At 48.9% G+C, this 18,828-nt stretch overlaps 1 protein-coding gene across 1 annotated transcript in view; it reads right to left on the bottom strand.

Annotated features, from left to right (window-relative positions):
- The window catches only part of SEL1L3 (SEL1L family member 3), a 110,028-nt gene extending 97,647 nt beyond the window's left edge, over window positions 1–12,381 (bottom strand). Inside the window, exon 1 of the mRNA XM_080657593.1 lies at window positions 12,051–12,381. Within this exon, the coding sequence (XP_080513719.1) occupies window positions 12,051–12,215 (165 nt within the window). The 5' untranslated portion in view covers window positions 12,216–12,381. The remainder of the gene's footprint in view (window positions 1–12,050) is intronic.
- Between the last annotated feature and the right edge of the window lie 6,447 nt (window positions 12,382–18,828).

Genomic DNA, 18,828 nt, shown 5'->3' with positions numbered 1-18,828 from the left:
GCAGGGACTCCAGCCCGGCCTCATTTTCTCCGTAAGTTCTGAGCCAGGACAAGGACGCATGATGGATGGACCAGCAGGAGGTTTCTGCTGCTGAAAATCACACACGGGCAGGCAGGGACCACAGACCGTGTTGTCAGATTCTTTCACGGTGGCTGCTGCAACATGTGCCCAGGAAGGTTTTGTTTGCCTGGTTATTTATCTAGTTCTCTGAATGACCAAGCCCTTTCCACGCGGACATTCGTTCCAGAAGAAACCTGGAAAGTTTGGTCATGAAGTCAAGGCAATGTTTTGGACGTGATGTATAGGTGCTAAGAGAGATCTCCTAAATGTGACTTTGTGATTCAGGCACCCAAACACAATCGCAAAAAGGTTACTTGGGACCACGGCACACCCATTAGTATGACTACTATAAAAAACAAACATAACAGCCGAAACCGGTGTGGCTCAGTGGATAGAGCGTCGGCCTGCGGACTGAAGGGTCCCGGGTTCGATTCCGGTCAAGGGCATGTACCTTGGTTGCGGGCACATCCCCAGTGGGAGGTGTGCAGGAGGCAGCTGATCGATGCTTCTCTCTCATTGATGTTTCTAGCTCTCTATCCCTATCCCTTCCTCTCTGTAAAATATCAATAAAATATATTAAAAAAAAAAAAAAAAAACAAAACATAACAGCCCTAGCTGGTTTGGCTCAGTAGGGTCCCGGGTTCCATTCCCGTCAAGGGCACATGCCCAGGTTGTGGGCTCAAGCCCCAGTGTGGAGCGTGCAGGAGGCAGCTGATATCAATGAGTCTCTCTCATCACTGATGTTTCTATTTCTCTCTTCTTCTCCCTTCATCTCTGAAATCAATAAAAATATATTAACAAACAAACAGACAAACAAGTGTTGGGAAGGATGTAGAGAAACAGGATCCTGTGCATTGCTGGTGGGAATGTAAAATGGGGCAACTGCTGTGGAAAACAGTACAGTGATTCCTCAAAAAATTACATAAGAATTGCCCTGACCGCTTTGGCTCAGTGGATAGAGCATTGGCCTGTGGACTAAAGGGTCCCAGGTTCGATTCCGGTCAAGGGCATGTACTTTGGTTGTGGGCACATCCCCAGTAGGGGGCGTGCAGAAGGCAGCTGATCCATGTTTCTAACTCTCTATCCCTCTCCCTTCCTCTCTGTAAAAAATCAATAAAATATATTAAAAGAATAAATAAATAAAATAAAATAATTACCTAAGAATTACCATAGGATCCAGCAATCCTACTTCTGGGTGTATTATACCCCCAAGAGTGGGAAGCAGGGGCTCGAAGAGATGTATTCATAGACATGTACCCACGTTCACAGTGGCATCATTCGTAATAGCTAAAAGGTGGAAACAAAAACCCAAAACCTACCAACAGAGGAAGAGATAAACGAAAGTGGTATCTACACACAATGGACATTATTCAGCCTCAGAAGGGAAGGAAATTCTGACACATCCTACAATCGGATGAGCTTTAAGGGCATTTTACTAAGTGTAATGAGTTAGTCACAAAAGAATAAATACTGTATGATTCCACTTATATGAGGTCCCTAGCGTAGTCTAAATTCATAGACACAGAAAGGAGAATGGCAGTTGCCAGGCGCAGGGGGAAGAGGAGAAAGAGGAATGACGGTTTAACAGGCACATTTCAGTTTTGCGAGATGAAGAGTCTGGAGGTGGGTGGTGGTGATGGTTGCACAACACCGCGAATGTACTCTAATGTCACTGAGTTCTACACTTAAAGTGGTTAAAAGGGCAACATTTTATACGATGAATATTTTTACGACAATTTTTTTTAAAGGTCAGTGTAGTCTTCTCCAAAGAAGGACGAACTAGGGAGCCCTTTCTTCACTTCTGGTTTAGGGCAAGGTGGCTAAGACAGAAAGATGGTATCAAGGAATCGTGTTTACAAATAGCTGTAACACAAAGCAGAACGTGGCCAGTCCCCAGTCTAAACCATATACCAGCCCTAAAGGAGCACAGCCCCAGGTGAAAGTAATTCTGACCGGGGTGTCCAGGACAAGGGTTATGGAAGGAATGGTCTTTCATGTGGGCTTTGAGGGATGAAGAGAAGGTCTTTAAGTAGAGGGGCAAAGGGAAGACACTGCAAGTACTATGACCAGCTTGTGTAGGGGCAAGAAGGCAGGGAAATGCAGATGCCTTGGGGGCCAAGCAAGCAGCTGGGTTTGGCCAGAGAATAGAAAGGATGCAAGGATATGTCTTTTTGAAAAAAAACACAGGATCCTGGTTCTGGAGGACGTTGAATCCCCACCCAAAGAAGGTTGACTTTTATTCTACTGATGGCAAAGAATCAATGCAAGTTTCTGTAAAAGGGGATGGTGTTTCTATTTTAAAGCACAGACAGTCAACAATTAGAAGCAAAGCTGCTGAGCAAGAAAAATGAGCAAACGACTGAGTTCATTGATAAGTAAATTCTCATTCATAGTAAGAGAAATAAATGCGCGCTGAAAGTGAACCGAGATGCCACTTTGAACCTGGTAGAGTCGCAGACATCAGAAAGCCCAATAACCCATGGTAGTGGCTGGAAGGGAGGGCAGCATGGCCCCTCATATCCCGCTGGTGGGGTGATCCCTGTGGACTGCAATCAGGCCATGCCTACCGAAGGTCTAACTGCACCGCCCCCTGGCCCAATAATTCCTCTTCTAGGACTTTATCCTACAAATATAATCAAATCTGTGCAAATCATGGACATACAGCTTTTCACTGCAGCACTGGTTATAACAGCAAAAGATGGAAAAGCTAAATGCCCATCAAGACAGGGCTGGTTAGGAAATTATAGTGCCTCTGCTTCTGGAGTACAATACAGCTAGTGACATGAGAAAGATCTTCTTGCACAGATAACGGGATGATCTTCAAAGTTTTTGTTGTTGTTGTTGTTTTTTTTTGAACTTCAAAGTTCTTAAGTACCATTTGGGTTCAAAAGAAGAAAAAGAAGAAATACAGACATATTTGCTTGGGTACACAGCATTGGATGCCCATATGGAGAAGGACGAGGCGACCAGGAGACAGGGTTAAGAGAGAGACCAGCACAGCCATCCCTACATATCTATTTAATTCTGTACTACATGAACAGTCCCCAAAATGAGGGCAGAGAGGGAAGCATCATCAGTCCTAAAAAAAATACAAATGGAAAATAGGGCTTCTGCAAATTGCGGAGGGAGACTAGAAAGGCGGGCCATACACTTTGATTCGTGATGGGAAACCTGTGGTGGGGAGGGCTGGCTCGTCACCAAGGGCTCACCCGCTCTGCTTTGTGTTACAGCTATTTGTAAACACGATTCCTTGATACCATCTTTCTGTCTTAGCCACCTTGCCCTAAACCAGAAGTGAAGGGCTCTCCTTCTTTGGAGAAGACTACACTGACCTTTTAAAAAAATTGTTGAAATGTATAAAGTCCAACTGTCCACCCCTCAGGAAGAGGTTGAATTGTTTTAGATTCTCATTTATACTTTCAAATTACAGGGGTGGAGGAAGAACAGATATAAAAAATAGTCTTATAATTACAAGTAGAGAATGTTAGAGCGGGTGAGCCCTTGGTGACGAGCCAGCCCACCCCAAGTTTTGGACAACAAAATGGCAACCAAGAGGTACGGTCTCCAACATCACCGAGCTGGTGGCTTAGCAGAGGCAAGCCCAGAAGCCCGGCTCCTTTTCTTTTTATATATATTTTTTTCATTGATTTCAGAGAGGAAGGAAGAGGGAGAGAAATATCAATGGTGAGAATCATTGATCGGCTACCTCCTGCATGCCCCCTACTGGGGATCAAGCTCACAACCCAGGTATGTACCCTTGACCGGAATTGAACCCAGGACCCTTCAGTCCACAGGCTGATGCTCTATCCACTGAGCCAAACTAGTTAGGGCCATTATTTTACATCTTATTCCTAAAAATGCACCAGCCCACTTCTCCGCGTTAGTAAGTGCAGTGTGCTGAGCATGGTTTCAGTTCCGCTTGATGGCCCATGATTTTCCAGACCTTGGCTCATCACTGCAGATCGATGGTGACAGATGAGAATGAAGAAGGTACGGGATACCTGACTGCAGACCCTCCCCAGGGCCTTCACTCGAAATTCTGTTTTAAAGGGAACCTCCACACACTTCTAGGAAGATTATTTTATTTCCACCTGCTTCCAAGTGCAGTAAAAGTAAATCCAAGGCTTACGGGTTCTAGCTGTATGTGATCCAATACCGAGGCCACAAGTCACGTTAAGCACTCAGAATGTGGCTGGCCACATTGAGGGGTGTCGTCAGGGTAAAATATACCCTGGACTTCAAAACCGATATAAAGAAGGATGCAGAGTAGCTCGTTAATAATGTTTATACTGACTACATGTTGAAATGATATTAGGATACCGTGAGTTAAATGAAATATATTACCAGCATTAATTCCACCTTTTTCAGTTGTTTTATGTTGCTACTAGAAATTTTGAGATTACACAGGTGGCTTGAGTTGGTGGCTCACATCATACTTCTACTGGATGGCACTATTCTAGATTTGAGATCAGCAGACTTTTCCCGTAACAAAGGACCACGTGGTAAATATTTTAGGTTTTCGGGCCACTCGGTGTCCATCGCAGCTACTCCCCTCTGCCGTGGTATCGAGAGAGCAGCCACGTCAACTCAGGAGCCAGTAAGCTTGGCTGTCGTCCAGTGCAACTCTTTTTATTTACGAAAACAGGTGGCTGGTTGGACGGGCCCGTGGGCCCTAGTTTGACCACCACTCTTCTAGATCATCAAACTTTTATTCAGATGGAGTTCGGAAGAACACAAAGTGACAGAAGACATACTTTTTTAAAGGAATTATGGTCGTATAGGAGAAATGAGATGAATAACCCAATTAGGCATAATTTCCTACATGTGCAGTGGCTGGGGCTTGATTTGTTATTTCGCTAAGGTTCCCTGGTGGTGGTGTTGACATCTTGCTATTGTTTCTCTCAAGAAAGATCTAAGCAGGATGAGACGTTGGAGCTAGACTGGGCAAAGAGATAAAATTGCCTGGACTGAGAAAGATTATTCGAGACGTGGGAAAAGCCTGAATGACAGCTGGGGTACAAGAGAAAAACAAGTTCAGGGATTGGGCAATGTTTTCTGACTCTGACACAGGTGTGCTGGCCCCAGGCAGGACCATAAAGTCACCACATTGTAGCTTTAGGAACACGGTCTAAACCACTCAAGAGGGTGTTACAATCTTCAGTCCTTTGGGCACCTGTGCAATGCAGGAAGTTGGCATCTTGTGGGTTGGAGCCGACCCAGTGGGCACTGCTACACCGTGAGCTGTGGCTACTTCTGCTATGTACTAAACCAACACTGATTATCAACACATCACACTCTAAATATTGATTAAGCTGAAGCTGATTTCCTGGCTCAAGTCATGTGTGTGGTTATGAGCTGTTTCCTGCCAGGAAAACAAGGCAATTAACTTGAAGAGTTTCAGCTACAGGCATGACACGTGTACAACCTTCATAGGTATTTTCACATGCCAGGTTGCATTAACACAAGCTAAAAATTACCCAAACGTTCCTTTGTTTAGAAATTATGAGGTCAGAGTCCATGTCGTACTCATTGTTACGTCTCCGGCTTGGCACACAGGATTTTGGTTAAGTGTTTCTTGCTGAAATAAAGTCCTGGGCATGGGCATTTCTACCAGGTGCCCTGGTGGTCCGTCCCAGGTCACTGCTCCACAGCTCTGGGGGCACCTGCATATAAACCAAAGGACTTGATCCAACCTTGAGTCCCCCACCACCGTTTCCTGACATTCACAAGTTCTCGACAATTCTCTATTCTCCATCCAGCCTCATCAACCTCCTTCCGAAGAGCCCTTTCCCTCTGGCATCTCAGTGGGCCCTGGGGGTCAGAGCTGAGGTGGGGACTGTGAGTGAGGTCAGGGAAGGTGGCACTCTGGCACCCACCATCCCCACATGGAGTGGACTTACTCCCAGCTGTCCAGTCCCTCCAGACCCTCAGACAACCACCCCATGTTCTAGAACTTTTTCATTTCTCCATGCCAAAAACACAAAGTAAAATTTTAAGATGCATATCCCTCCACCCCCATCGGGCTCCTGTTCATCTGGCAAGTTTATCCATGTTAATGTGATAATGACAAAATACTGCAGTAATGTCACATATCTGCATTTCTGTGCCAGCCTGGTGGAAATAATGCCCGAACAGCAAAGGCCAAAGGCACTGCAGCTGTAAGCAAGATATCTGGGGGCCAGGGGGACATTTCTATGCTTCTCCCATGATGCCATCTAGGCAACCACATGGATGTTCCACCTCAGAAGCTACTGATCTGCTCTGCACACAATGGAGCTGAGCTCTGAGAGGCGCCTGAGCCCTCAAACATCTGTTTCGACCAGAAGTAAGCCCTAATCAAAGTCAAGCTTGACAGTATCACACACAGTCACGAAACACAGACTCCTTTGTCTTTGTGTAATTGTATATGTATTGAAATTTTTTGTAAAAGAAAGAAAGGGATAGGTTAATGTGTGTTCTTGATAAAAGACCCCAAATTGGATATCTAAATGCATTCAGTTCAGCCTGGGAATCAAAAACAGATGAATTTATGCATCTTCTAGATGGAGTGTGGGGGGGGGGAATCTATCAATACCACCTAAACTTCTTTCAGGATGACTGCATCTGATTCCTTTAAAAAAATCAATAAGAAACTCTATTCAAATAACCCTTCCTTATTCTAAAGCACTGAGAAAGCATGGCTCTTTTCTCTACTTGACTCACTTGTTATTTGAGGAAGGGACAGAGATTGGAAAATCTTAAATCATTCAGATCTCACTAGGGGAAGTTCATTTACACTTACAGGTGTATATGGGTATGCCCGATATGCAAACAATAATGGACTGTCTGTTTTTCTCATTCCTGTCCATTCTGCCCCATCAGTCATCTAGGAAAATCTTGGCTCATGAAGGCTTTCTCTCCAAACTGGCTGGATCAAACTTTGCACAGGTCAAAGGGTAATTGTATTGGCTTAAAAGGCCTACTTTCCCAATTTCTGCTGACTAGAAATAAGCAAAAATTCTGTTTATGTCAACGAAGCATGCAACTAAGCAGAATGGGCGATGATGTCAATATGGACTTCAAAATCAAGATATGCCTTGGGAAACATTTCCCAGTCGCTCAGTGTGCCTTCCCAAACCTGAGAGCTGGCTAGGGACATGCCATCGCAATGACGATCAATATTCCTACTGTGCTGGAGTAGGAGTGCTCTCCTCTTTTATGTGACTTGATTGGCTATTTCTTTCTAATTCAAATCATACGAGGGGAACCGTGGTTTGGGTTTATTTCTTTGAGCAGCTCCTGTGTGCCAGGCAGGTTCGGTAAGGCTTTCCCAATCGGGTTTAACCTCGTCCCTTCACACAGAACTTCATAGAACTTCTCCCTTCAAACCTGATCCTCACAACAGCCCTGTGAGGGACAGAGAATTCAAGCTGAGGAAATGAAATGGATTCAGAGAGGGTAAGTAACTTGCCCAAGGTCAACCAGCAGAATAAAAAATTCAAATCCATAGCTGCTAACTCCAAAGTCAGGGATGGTGTGCCTCCTGCTTTTCAGAAACACCCCAAATGATACCCTCAACTCACCCACTTACCTCTACACCTTCACTGCTTTCTGGCTATAGGTGCGGGAGTCTCAGAACTTTCCTCACTCCCATCTATGGGGTCATTACCCCTCATGTCTGCAGAGGGTAGACATTATCTATCCACTAACACACACAATGCACTGAGCCACCTCGCCAGGTCTTTTAGGGTGAGGATGGGAGACAAGAGCTGCCAAGTCAGCATCTCCTCCGCCATTGCTTGCACGCTGCACGGCCCTCCTGCCCCTTCAGTTCCTTTCTCAGGGGACTGGGATGAGCCAAAAACCGGGGTAACTGAATCTACTGTAGGCTATTTATCGTCTACACGAGTCTGTCCATCCTCTCTGAAATACCGGGGTTCTTTATGCCTTCTCTTCTACCTTTCTCCCAGCTGCTTCGGGTCCGTCAATTCATGGCTCCTACACTTGTACCAACAAGAACAGAAGGGCTAGAAAGCAAGAGGCTAGAAAATCTCTCACACTTGGGAGATTTTAGCAGCTCTGGTCAGGATGAATGGGGAAGCTACTGGCTGATGGGAAGTTTGAGGGAGATCTCTGGACTTCAAATATTCATAATCACTCTCGCACAAGCTGGACAAGCGAGGCTTCTTCGCTGTTTTGCTCTTCCAGGTCCTGTGTTACACACATTACTCTAGAGGGGTTACCAGTGGTCACTCACAGAGAACCCTGTACAAAAACGCCACAGCCCCCATCAGCGAACGAGCCTCACATACATCTGCACTGCTGATGTCCTCTTTATTTCTTTGTTCTCTGGCTGGCTAACAAGTGCCAATGTCTACAGCTGACCACCAATAATACTAGCCATTGTGAGATTTGTTTTCTCATTTACGAAAGAAATTACAACTTTGAGACCAAAGTTCAGAATGGACAAGATGGCTTTCTACAAGTGCCATTGTCACAGATGGGCAGCTGGGGCAGCCTCGGGGTGTTCCAGCCAAGTCTGGAGAAAGGTAAGAGTTAATGATGAGAGAGAACGGCAAGGGGTCTGCTGGGCAGAGCAAGTCCTGTGTGGACTACACCACTCAGCACCGGTGACCTCAGGGGACTCGATCTCATTACCTTTTGCTTTTGAGGCTCTCACCCTCTCGGGGGAGGCTCTCTGCATCTTGACCTTTAGTGACCTCAGCATTTTCTGGCAGCTGCTAGGACCAGGGATCATCTTTTCAGAAATCTGTTTGGCATCATTCCGTGACTTATCTTTCAGGCCTCGTCACAATTATTCATGCTTCGGCAGTATCCTAGCTACAGTCACAGTTCCATTCTTAGGCTGCTACTGAAGGTTACTCTGTCCCAGCCAATGGAGAAGGGGGGGCATTGCCTCTGGACCCTGGCTGCAGGAAGCATGCTTCCAAGGAGGGCAGGGCCTTGAAGGCACCTGTTCAGAAAGCCACGCTCAACCTCCAGCTCTGGTGAACAAGAAAATTGGGATACACAGATTGGGAATTGGTCCCCAAATCACAGAAAATTGGCTTTGGAATGGATTCCTACGCACACTCGGCTCTACACTTGGACACACATTTATACAACTCAAATGCTAAACTTCGACAACCAGCTGCCTCTGGACTGTAGAAAGACCCACTCTCTTACCTCTCCATCACGGATGGCAAATGTCTTCTGGCTTTACCTCTTTTTTTTTCTTCTTTTTTTTTTTTTTCCTATTTAACATCCTGCTTCTATTCTGTGGCCTGTGCTTCCTGCCTTGTATATTTTAGGCTACTTTAGACATGACCTCACATCCTGGCCAATTGCATGGTAGCTGCTAATTGCAAATGCTTTGCTAATGGCCCATACATCTCTATACATGAGGGGAATGGGTTATAAGCAGCAAAATCCAGAAGGCAATCAGTTAACATGGCTAAGAACTGGGGCTCTGCAAGTAGATAGATTTGGGTTTCAATCATGGACTGCCTGGCACAGGGCACCTTACCCTTTCTCGGCCTCAGTTACCTCATCTGAATGGGGATCATAATAGCTCTTCCCTTTTAGAGGGTCATTGCTAAGGTTAATATTAGATAAATGCATATAAAAAACTTAGCATTGTTATTGCTATGATTATTATTTAGGCTTCAAAATTATGAGATAGCTTTCTCCCTCTAGTATCTACATATTCCTGAGACCCTACCTAGCTATTCTGCTCAAACTCTACCCTCCACCTGTCTAACCTCCCTCCCCAGATTGATCACTTCTTCTAGGAAGTCTTCCTTGATGAGCAGAATGCATGTATGCCCAGAATCGTTTTCTCGGTTGCTTCATGTTTTTCATGCAGATGTTTACAATTTGCAGGCTAACCCTCTCCAAGGTCAAGAAGCCTCACCTGTTGTCAATATCTCAGCACATACTAGAGAAAAATCCCTCGCAAGTGGCTAGACCTTCAGAACCAAAGGGAAAGTCCACCTTCCAACTCACACGCTTGCTTCCTTGGGTTTTGCAAAAAGCCTTGCTTTTACAATATCATCCCTGAGGCCCATCTGAAGGGAGCAGGCAGAGTCAGGAGGCGCTGACATTTCCCGCCCCATCGTTCCAAAACCCATTCGGTCCCTGCCTGCCAAGACATTCAGCCATGCTCTAGTTACTTCCCACGTGACAGTATTGTCTATAACCTCCCTTTTCGGAGCCCCACCTCACCACTTCACTACCTTACTCTAGTCTACCCACAGCGTCATCTTCCCTCGTCTGTGATGTTCTCTGAAACCACCTTGGTCCATACAGAACTTCCTTATCTGGTCCTCCATCTGTCTGTGTTCCCACAGACCAAGAGGCCTCTAAGCTTTCCAATAATTACTCTGATTTCTTGGAATTGTCAAGAAGTGGTCTCTCTTTGCAGGGTGTTAACATTGCCAGACCATCTGTACATTAATGTTTCACCCAGTACTCTACTACATCATTTCTGCCTCTGTGGGTAACCAGTGACTTGTGGACGGGGACCATCTGTTTAAACCCGAAACCCTGTCATTTGTTAAGGCAGTTTTATTTATGAGCCTGTGTGCTATAACCCTGTGGCATAAATATTAAATAATAATATCTCCTGGGTGAAAGAAAAATCATGTTAACTGACAACTTCTAATGAAAATATGAAGTAAATCCAACCACAAAACTTGGTACCGGCTAATTTTTAAATATGAAGAAAAGCATGGATTGCTCAACAGGTAGATACAAATGCAGAAGTACATTTTGCATTTTTACACACCCTTGCTTCAAGAAATGAAACATCCAAGAAGTAAAGAATGTTGAGAGAAACTTGGGCTGGGTGGCAAATTATCTTGGAATCAAATTCTAATTCCTTCAAGTGTCTCCTAAGCAGTTTTTAGCTTCTGAGAAGAAAGACTCTGAATAATGATAATCACATAAATGAAAAAAATTCTGGACAATGACACTGCTCAAAAATTTTTTTTCACATTCTGTGAATTTCCTATTACATCAGTTTCATGATTCAGCATTTTCCATTTCATTTATTTACAGTAATATATGGCGAGATAACCCAAGGACTCTGCAGGATCCTGGAAAATAAGGTAGGTTGGACAGGAAGGGTGTCACCTTCAGTAAATTCACTATTGTTCCGAAGTAAAGCAGAAGAAAGAGAAGCCAGCAAAGGAACTGACTGAGGCTGTTTCTCCCACCTTTTAATGAGGGTCTAAGTTACTCTGATATTTTAAAGGAGTTGGTTTTGAAAAATAGGCTCCTGCCATTTAGTTGATGACTAAGACAGGAGCCAAGAAGTGTGCACATCGTAACTGACATGCATAAGCCAGACGGGTTCTCAGCAATGACAATGTTCAAGACGCAGCTCAAGTCACCACTCTGGCAGTAAGCGTGTTACAAAGAACTAGATTTCTCTCTGGCATCCGCAACTTGGCTAGAATGACCATGGAGGAGTTGAAGATAGCTGGAAACCCGAGGTGCCTCGCCCGGCGCTTTGGCAGAAAGCGGTCAGGGCCCTGAGGACCGGGTGGGAACTAAAAGGGGGTCGAGGCGGGTGGCATTCGCAGAGAGAAAGAGGCGAAGTTGGGCGCGAGAAGAAAAGGAGCTGCGAGAAGATTGTAAGGGAAGCTCAGGACGGATAGGGAAGGGGCTGGAGAGCCGTGCGCAGCGGAGTGGGGAAGGAACGAGGGTGACCGAAGATCCCAGGTGGAGTGGGGGACAGTCCGGGTCTCGGGGGGAACCTGACCCGGTCTGGCGCGAGTCTGGGAGGGAGATGAACAGGAACGAGAACACAGAGCAAGTCTGGTCCACGCACCGCTCTCAGCAACCCGGGTGCCCATCCCAGGTGCCGGGAGTGCCCGGGGCGCAGCGGCCAGGAAAAGAGAAAACTAGCAACACCGCACCCACTCCGCGTGGCGAGGTCCCTGGCCCCTCCACCCGCGTCCCCCAGGCTCCGCGCGGAGGGAAGGACCCGGGCAGGGTCCTGCGCTCACCAGGTAGCAGAGCAGGAGCAGCGCGCAGGCAGGACGGCCGCCGAGGTCTGGGGAGCCGCCAACGCTCGGGGGGACCATGGCTGCGGCCCGGGGACCGACCGCGGGCGGCGGGGGGTGCTGCTGCTGCTGCCGTGGCCGCCCGAGCCCCGCGCAGCGCCGCTGCATGGCGAGGTCGCCCGGATCCCGGCCGGAACAGGTCACCTGGTGCAGGGACCGGCCCCCGCCCGAGGCGCCACCTTCGCGCCCGCCCCCGGCCAGGCCGGCCGCCGCGCGCGGGGCCACCTGCCGCCGCCGCCGCTGCCGGACCCGCGGCCGCCAATGCTGCTCCCGCCGTCGCCTCCCCCGCAGCCCCAGCCGAGCGCCGGCTCCTCCCCGCCTCCTAGTCCCGTCCCCTCCCTCCCCCCTGCTCCCTGGCCAGCCCGCCTCCCAGCCGCTCCCTCCGGCCGCCAGGCTCCCACCCCTCCCGGCAGCCGGCGCCCAGGCAGGTGGGGACAGACCCCGGTCCCGCCCCCTCGGCCGCCGACCCCCGCCCGGGTGGCTCCGCTCCCGGCCCGCCTCCCTTCCCCTTTCTTTCCTGTCCTCCCCCGCCCCCCTTACCCGCTCTTCCTTTTCGAGATCCTCTCCCCTCCCTCCGTTTCCCTTTTTCCCTCTCCCCTCTTTTCTCTCTCACCTCTATCCTCGTAACCCCATCTTTTTTTCACTTTCTCCTTTTCTCTCTCTCCTTCTCATTCTATTCCTCCCTCCCGCATTTTCCCTACCCTCCCACCCCCACTCCTTTGGCGGGGCGCGCCGCCCAGTTCCCGCCGGTGCAATGGGTTTTGTTCGGCTGCTTTTTTGGCGAGGGCGCCATTCCCGCCGGGCGCGGGGCGCGTGTGCCCCCTGGAGTTGCGCCACGCAGCGGCCCAGCTTCCAGCCCTTCGGGGTGGATTTTGACCCTGGCCAACCTCCACCTGTCCACCTGCTGGGGTGGGGCAGCTCCTTGCTGGTACGTTATGAGCCCGGGTTGCGCCCCACCCTGCCGCCTGGCTCGCGGCAGGCTCTGCACGGCTCCCGAGGGTTTTGTGCGGTGCCGCCGCCGCGCTCTTTGTTTTAATTGCCCAGAGTATCCGCGCCCAAAGCGGGTTTGTATTTAATTTGCATCCACGTGCCCCGGCTTCCACTTTGGAGGGAAAAGAAAATGAATTAATTAGGCCAATGCAATTGTACTCAAGCCCCAAATGAGAGGTGTGAGGTTCTTGAAGTGAACAAACAGCTTTAAAAAAAAAAAAAAATCCAGGCATATCTTGGCCTTGGAGACACAGTTGGGTCACCAGGCCGCGGGGCCCAAAGCAGGACCCCGTCTCGAGGCCCGCCCTGGTGCTCTGGGAAGGGCATGGCTATGGCTATGCCTAGCGGCGTAGACAACTGGTTGGAAACAGCCCAATCTTGGAAAGTTAGCAAAAGCTTCCCTTCCCCCCTGGTGGATTTGTGCGGGTTGGAACTAATAATAGATTGGGAGTGTGAGAGGTCACAGCCCCTTCCTGGTGGAGCTGCTCCCATGGCAGGTCAAGTCACAGAAGGTAGGTCAAGGCACAGAAGGCCTCGGAAGAGTATGGTGGAACACAGGGGATGCCCGGGGCTGGGTTTGACCGATTTTGGAATCCCTTGGGCCTGGAAATACCCTCAGCCACCTTACTCCAGGCCTGGCCACCCTCAGCTCTCCACGGAGTCATCCCTTACCTTTTGTAGGTCACCCGAGGGCTGTGGCCCTGGGGCAGGCTCTTGGCCCAGAGTCACTCACTGGCTGCAAGATGATGCCTTCTGTCAGTGGTTCTCAGACTTAAGCCTGCATCCGAATCACCCCCAGGGCTTGTGAATCCAACATGTGGCTGGACGAACGCGCTGGATTTTCCGAGCCAGTGGGTCCTGGGTGGGGCTTGAGGAGCTGCCTTCCTAACAAGCTCCCAGGTACTGCTGACGCTGCTGGTCCAGAGACCCCATTTCCAGAACCGCTGGCTTGCAGGAAAGGTTCGTGCTGCTCCTCTCACATCTAGCAGTCACCACATGAAAGCACTGGAGGGTTTCTTTGTTTGACAGATGTCACCATCACCCTGTCCCACTTCCACAGACCTGAAGAGGTTCAAATTCTCCCGTGTGATGTGGAGAACCATTCATTCTAGCAGGTGCCCAAGAGGATAAAGGATTTGGTGACTTCAACCCAGATCATGCCCAGGTCATGTCGGGCGGAAATATACAATCTACTTTTTAATGTCTGTGGAAGGAAATTGGCCATTTCGGGAGAACGGCGGGTTTCACAATATCTCGGGCTTTCCACCTATCTTCCTGGGCCTCTCTGCAGAGTTTCTTTCCTTCATTGCACATGGACTTGGTTGGTCTTGAGGGAACCGAATGGTTCCCTCAGGTTGTTTATCAGGATTCATGGAATTAGAGCCTTCAAAGCCTGTGAGCCTTAATGGTTTGAATTTACCTAACTGTAGTCAATGTGGAAGCCCCCCTGTAGGGGACTGCGCTATTTTTTTTAAATCCTCACCCGGGGATATTTTTTTCCATTGCTTTTTAGAGACTGGGAGGGAGGCGGGGTGGGGGGGGGAGGTGGAGAGAGAGAACCATCAAGGTGAGACACATTGATAGGTTGCCTCCCGTACAACCCTGACCAGGGCCAGGGATCTAACCTGCAACCCAGGTACATGCCCTTGACTGGGAATTGAACCCGAGACTTTTCAGTGTATGGGTGGACGCTCTAACCATTGGGCAACACCAGTCAGGGGGCTGGGCTATTTTTAATGGGGCGTATCCAGTCCCTCACTTTCTCATCTTCTATTGCGCTCCTATTGTGTGTCAGGCACCACCCAAGGCCCCAGAAATCCAGAGGTGGCAGGGCCATCCCTTTCCAAGGGATCGAGGAGCAGCAGGAATGAAGAAAACTGACCAACACACATGGGGTTCCCTGAAAGGGCCGTGCAGGTTGCTGTGTGGCCCGGAGCAGGGGTGATAGTGATGACTGATTAATTCTGTACTGGAGGGGGCAGAGAAGAGAAGGTCAGGATTTCTATTCACAGTGCAGTGTGACATTTTGATCCAGAAGACAGATCGTGACTGCCCTTCCCTCTCTAGCCCTTTGTGTCAGTAATTTGAAGGGTGTGGTCTGATTTCAGGAGAAGGCCCTTTATTTTAAGAATATCATGCTTTCCCATTGGGTTTAAAACCCCACCATTATAATTCATCGGTTTGAATTAAGTTTTAATACTCCACTAAAATGTGCAGGCCCCTGGAGACTGTATTAATCTGGTATCTCTCATTGCTGCTTACGTGAGTCCGTTTATCACATCCCCTCGAACTCCACACCTCAGCATGGACGAGGATGAAGGCATCAGGGTCCCTTATGGAAGCTCAGGGGAGACGCATCCGGGGCCTGGAGGGGAGGGGCCGTTAAGTCAAGGCAGAACCTTCACTGAATCTGCTTGCCTTCGTGGGCACGGAATGACATCCTAGGCCAGTAGTTCTCAGGTGCTGAAATGGTTTGAGATCAGTAAAATCTCAAGGACCAATGCCCTTGGCCAGCTGTCAACTTGCCAAGTAAAAATACTTCAAACGAGCAAAAACAGCCCCCAGATACACTTACAATATCTTCTATCGACATTATTTCATTGGAAAGCCAGGGCATTTTTACCATCCTAAATGAGGAAGGCCCTAGAACATAATAAAAGACAGTCCTTGAAACGGAATCTAATTTGCTTGTGAAAAACTCCTAACGGGTCTTTGTCTCATTTTGCTGTGCACCAGTGGGAACGTCCCTTTGGACTGTCACTCTCCATGCTGATACTTGGAAACCACATTTCTAGGGAATGAGGGCACATAGGGTACAGAGATCGGCCCCTACAGAGACACCTGACCTGTGGGTTATAGGAGGGGAGCAGAGGGCACTGCTTGTGAGTAAGGAATGCTCATTTTCCCCACTCCCTCCTAAACCTCTGGGCCCAAATGCCACCCTCTCTAGGGAGCCCCTCATGACCTCAGGTTCAAACTCAGTTGGTCATGTCTCTGACCCACTGAGCATTGCCTGCAGCCCCACGTGGAAACCGCCCAATCCTATTTCATATCTCTACCACTTTGCTGGCCTCATCTCCTCCTCCAAGTAGACTGTAAGCTCCTTCAAAGCAGAGGTTGTTTCTTAACCAGCTCCAGGTGTTCCTTTCATGCCTAGAAAGTTCTTATCCTATATAATAAAAGCGTAATATGCAAATCGACCGAATGGCGGAACGACCAGTCTGCAGGGGGTGGGGTCGGCGAGCAGGCAGCACCAGGCCAGCCAAGGTGCATGCCAACGGGCAGAGGGCGGGAACGGCGATGCAGGGGAGGTGGCAACCAGCGGCGGCGGAGGGGTGATGGCGGGCGGGGAGGGGCTGGCACCGTTCCCTGATCGGCCCGTCCGGTCGCCTCCCACAGAGGGAGGCCGAGCAGCAATGCCGGGATGATGGGGGTGGTGCTGTTCCCTGATCACCCAGCTTGGTCGCCTCCCACAGAGGGAGGCCAGACTGTGGCTTAGGCCTGCTGCCCACCCACGGGGAGCGGGCCTAAGCCATCAGTAGGACATCCCCTGAGGACTCCCGGACTGTGAGAGGGCACAGGCTGGGCTGAGGGACCCCTCCAGCACACGAATTTTCATGCACTGGGCCTCTAGTTCACTAAATAAAATTGAACCCATCCTCTTCCTTTCTCATTTTTTTCTTCCATCCTCCCTTCCTGTCTGCCTGCCTCCTTACCACCCGCCTTCTTTTCCTTTTTCACTTGGGGTTGTCTCCTCTGTGCTCTTCCTGCAGTCAGGTTCTCAGGAGTCCTGGAGCCTTCTCCTCGCTCCCACCCCCTCCTCCCTTTCTGCAATTGCAGATATTCAGAATAAAGATGAATGAACTGTGACATTTGCCTTTACATCAAAATAGAAGAGAATAAAACAAAAACAGAAGACTGCTGTCAGACAGCACACATCCCATCTCGATGGGAAAGCCGGGCCCGTTTTTCTGCCAAGGGTGACGGTCAGCATCTAGCTCACTCCTGTGTGCCAAGTTAACGTTGGTGCTTCCATGTTTCCTATGGCACTTAGGCTTTACCTTCCCTAAGTCCATTTCCTGTCTGTTTTGCATCCTCCATATTAACCAATTACTTCCTATTTCTTTCTTCCTTAGAATATTCTACCAAAAACTATTCTCACATCCTGGTCCCCAGATCCCTTCTGAGCCTCAAGTTTCTGACTCCGCCCCATCTTTCCCTCTGGGCCGCAGAGCCCTTGCTTTGAGAAGCTGTAGTGAAGAGGGGATGGGAGCTCGTGTGTAGCCTAAGAGTTTACCGGGTATTTCTATGGGAATGCTGAAGGTCTGCGAATCGTGCACTCTGTAGCCCTGGCGTGCTCCGAGCTGTATTTCTGGACCTGTCAGATGAAATGCTGTTGCTCTTGGTTATTTTTGGCTCTTTGCCCTTCTGAATAGGTGCATATTCAGCTGGATTCTTTCCCATCCTGAGCTGGGAAAAAGCAGGCAGCTTCCCTTAACCAAGCCTTGTCTCCTGTCAGGAGCACTTGCCTCTTAAGCAGCTGCTGCCAGATGCTCTCTGGGCCGCACATGGGCTGTTTGCTGTGTCCAGGTGGGCAGGCCGGGGGGAGGGGGCAATCCATTCTCTGGTCATTAATAAAAAGCTTTGTGAGCTGAACCCCGCTGGGCAGGTGCAGCCAGGTGTCCGTAGCCACCTCACTCAAACCTTGGTCTGCAACCTGCCCTGCCAGGCATGGCTACAGAGACTTCTCCTGCCATCCCTGGGGGACCTGGGATGGGAAGGAGGACATTTCAAGTTCAATGAGCACAGAAATATCTGTATACTGAGGGTCTGAGGAAGGAAGTTACACTGGAAGGCAGAAGGTCAAGGGCACGTGTCTGTAGGTGGAAGGCGATCCTTGGGTGAGCGTGTTGAGAAGAACCTGCGTGTGAAAAGAAGTGGAGTGGAGAGAAGCTGAGTGTAAATGTGCAGATCCACTTGGGACAGAGAAGTGAGGGGAGAGAGCGCCTGGGCACCGAGGGAGGGAATGTCACTGTAAATAATGGAGGAGAGAGAGTGAGTGCACATGACGGCGTGGGGAACGCGGGTTGTGCCTACAAGTCCTGACAGTGTTTTATAACTGCATCCTGCTGCTGGAATCACGATGCGCAGGCAAACATTAACATCGACTCAGCTTTCAGTCTATGGGTAATATACAATGTCAAGTCAAACGAAACCTCAAGATCATCTGTACCTGTATGGACGCTTAGCAAGGTCCAGGTAAAATTAAGAAAAGCACACAGAAGGTAAAGCTAGACCAGGGTTCTCTTAGAAGTTACTTATCTCTACAGCTTGTCCTGAAAGATTTCTTCATATATATACTATATATATCTGGTGTATATGTGTGTGTGTGTGTGTGTGTGTGTGTGTGTGTATATATATGTGTGTGTGTGTGTGGATATATATGTGTGTGTGTGTGGATATATTGTGGATGTGTGTGTGTGTGTGTGTGTGTGTGTGTGTACATAGAGATAGATTTCAGAGAGGAAGGGATAGGGAGAGAGAGATAGAAACATCAATGATGAGAGAGAATCATTGATCAGCTGCCTCCTGCATGCTCCCCACTGGGGATCGGGCCTAAAACCTGGGCATGTGCCCTGACCAGGAATCTAACCATGATCTCTTGGTTCATAGGTCAACACTCGACCACTGAGCCACACTGACTGGGGAGAGATTTCTTTTTAAAGTTCTT

This window comes from Plecotus auritus, assembly GCF_963455305.1.
Source record: "Plecotus auritus genome assembly, chromosome: 1".
NCBI lineage: Eukaryota > Metazoa > Chordata > Mammalia > Chiroptera > Vespertilionidae > Plecotus > Plecotus auritus.
The sequence above is the reverse complement of the archived record's forward strand: the minus strand, read 5'-3'. Positions and strand labels throughout refer to the sequence as shown.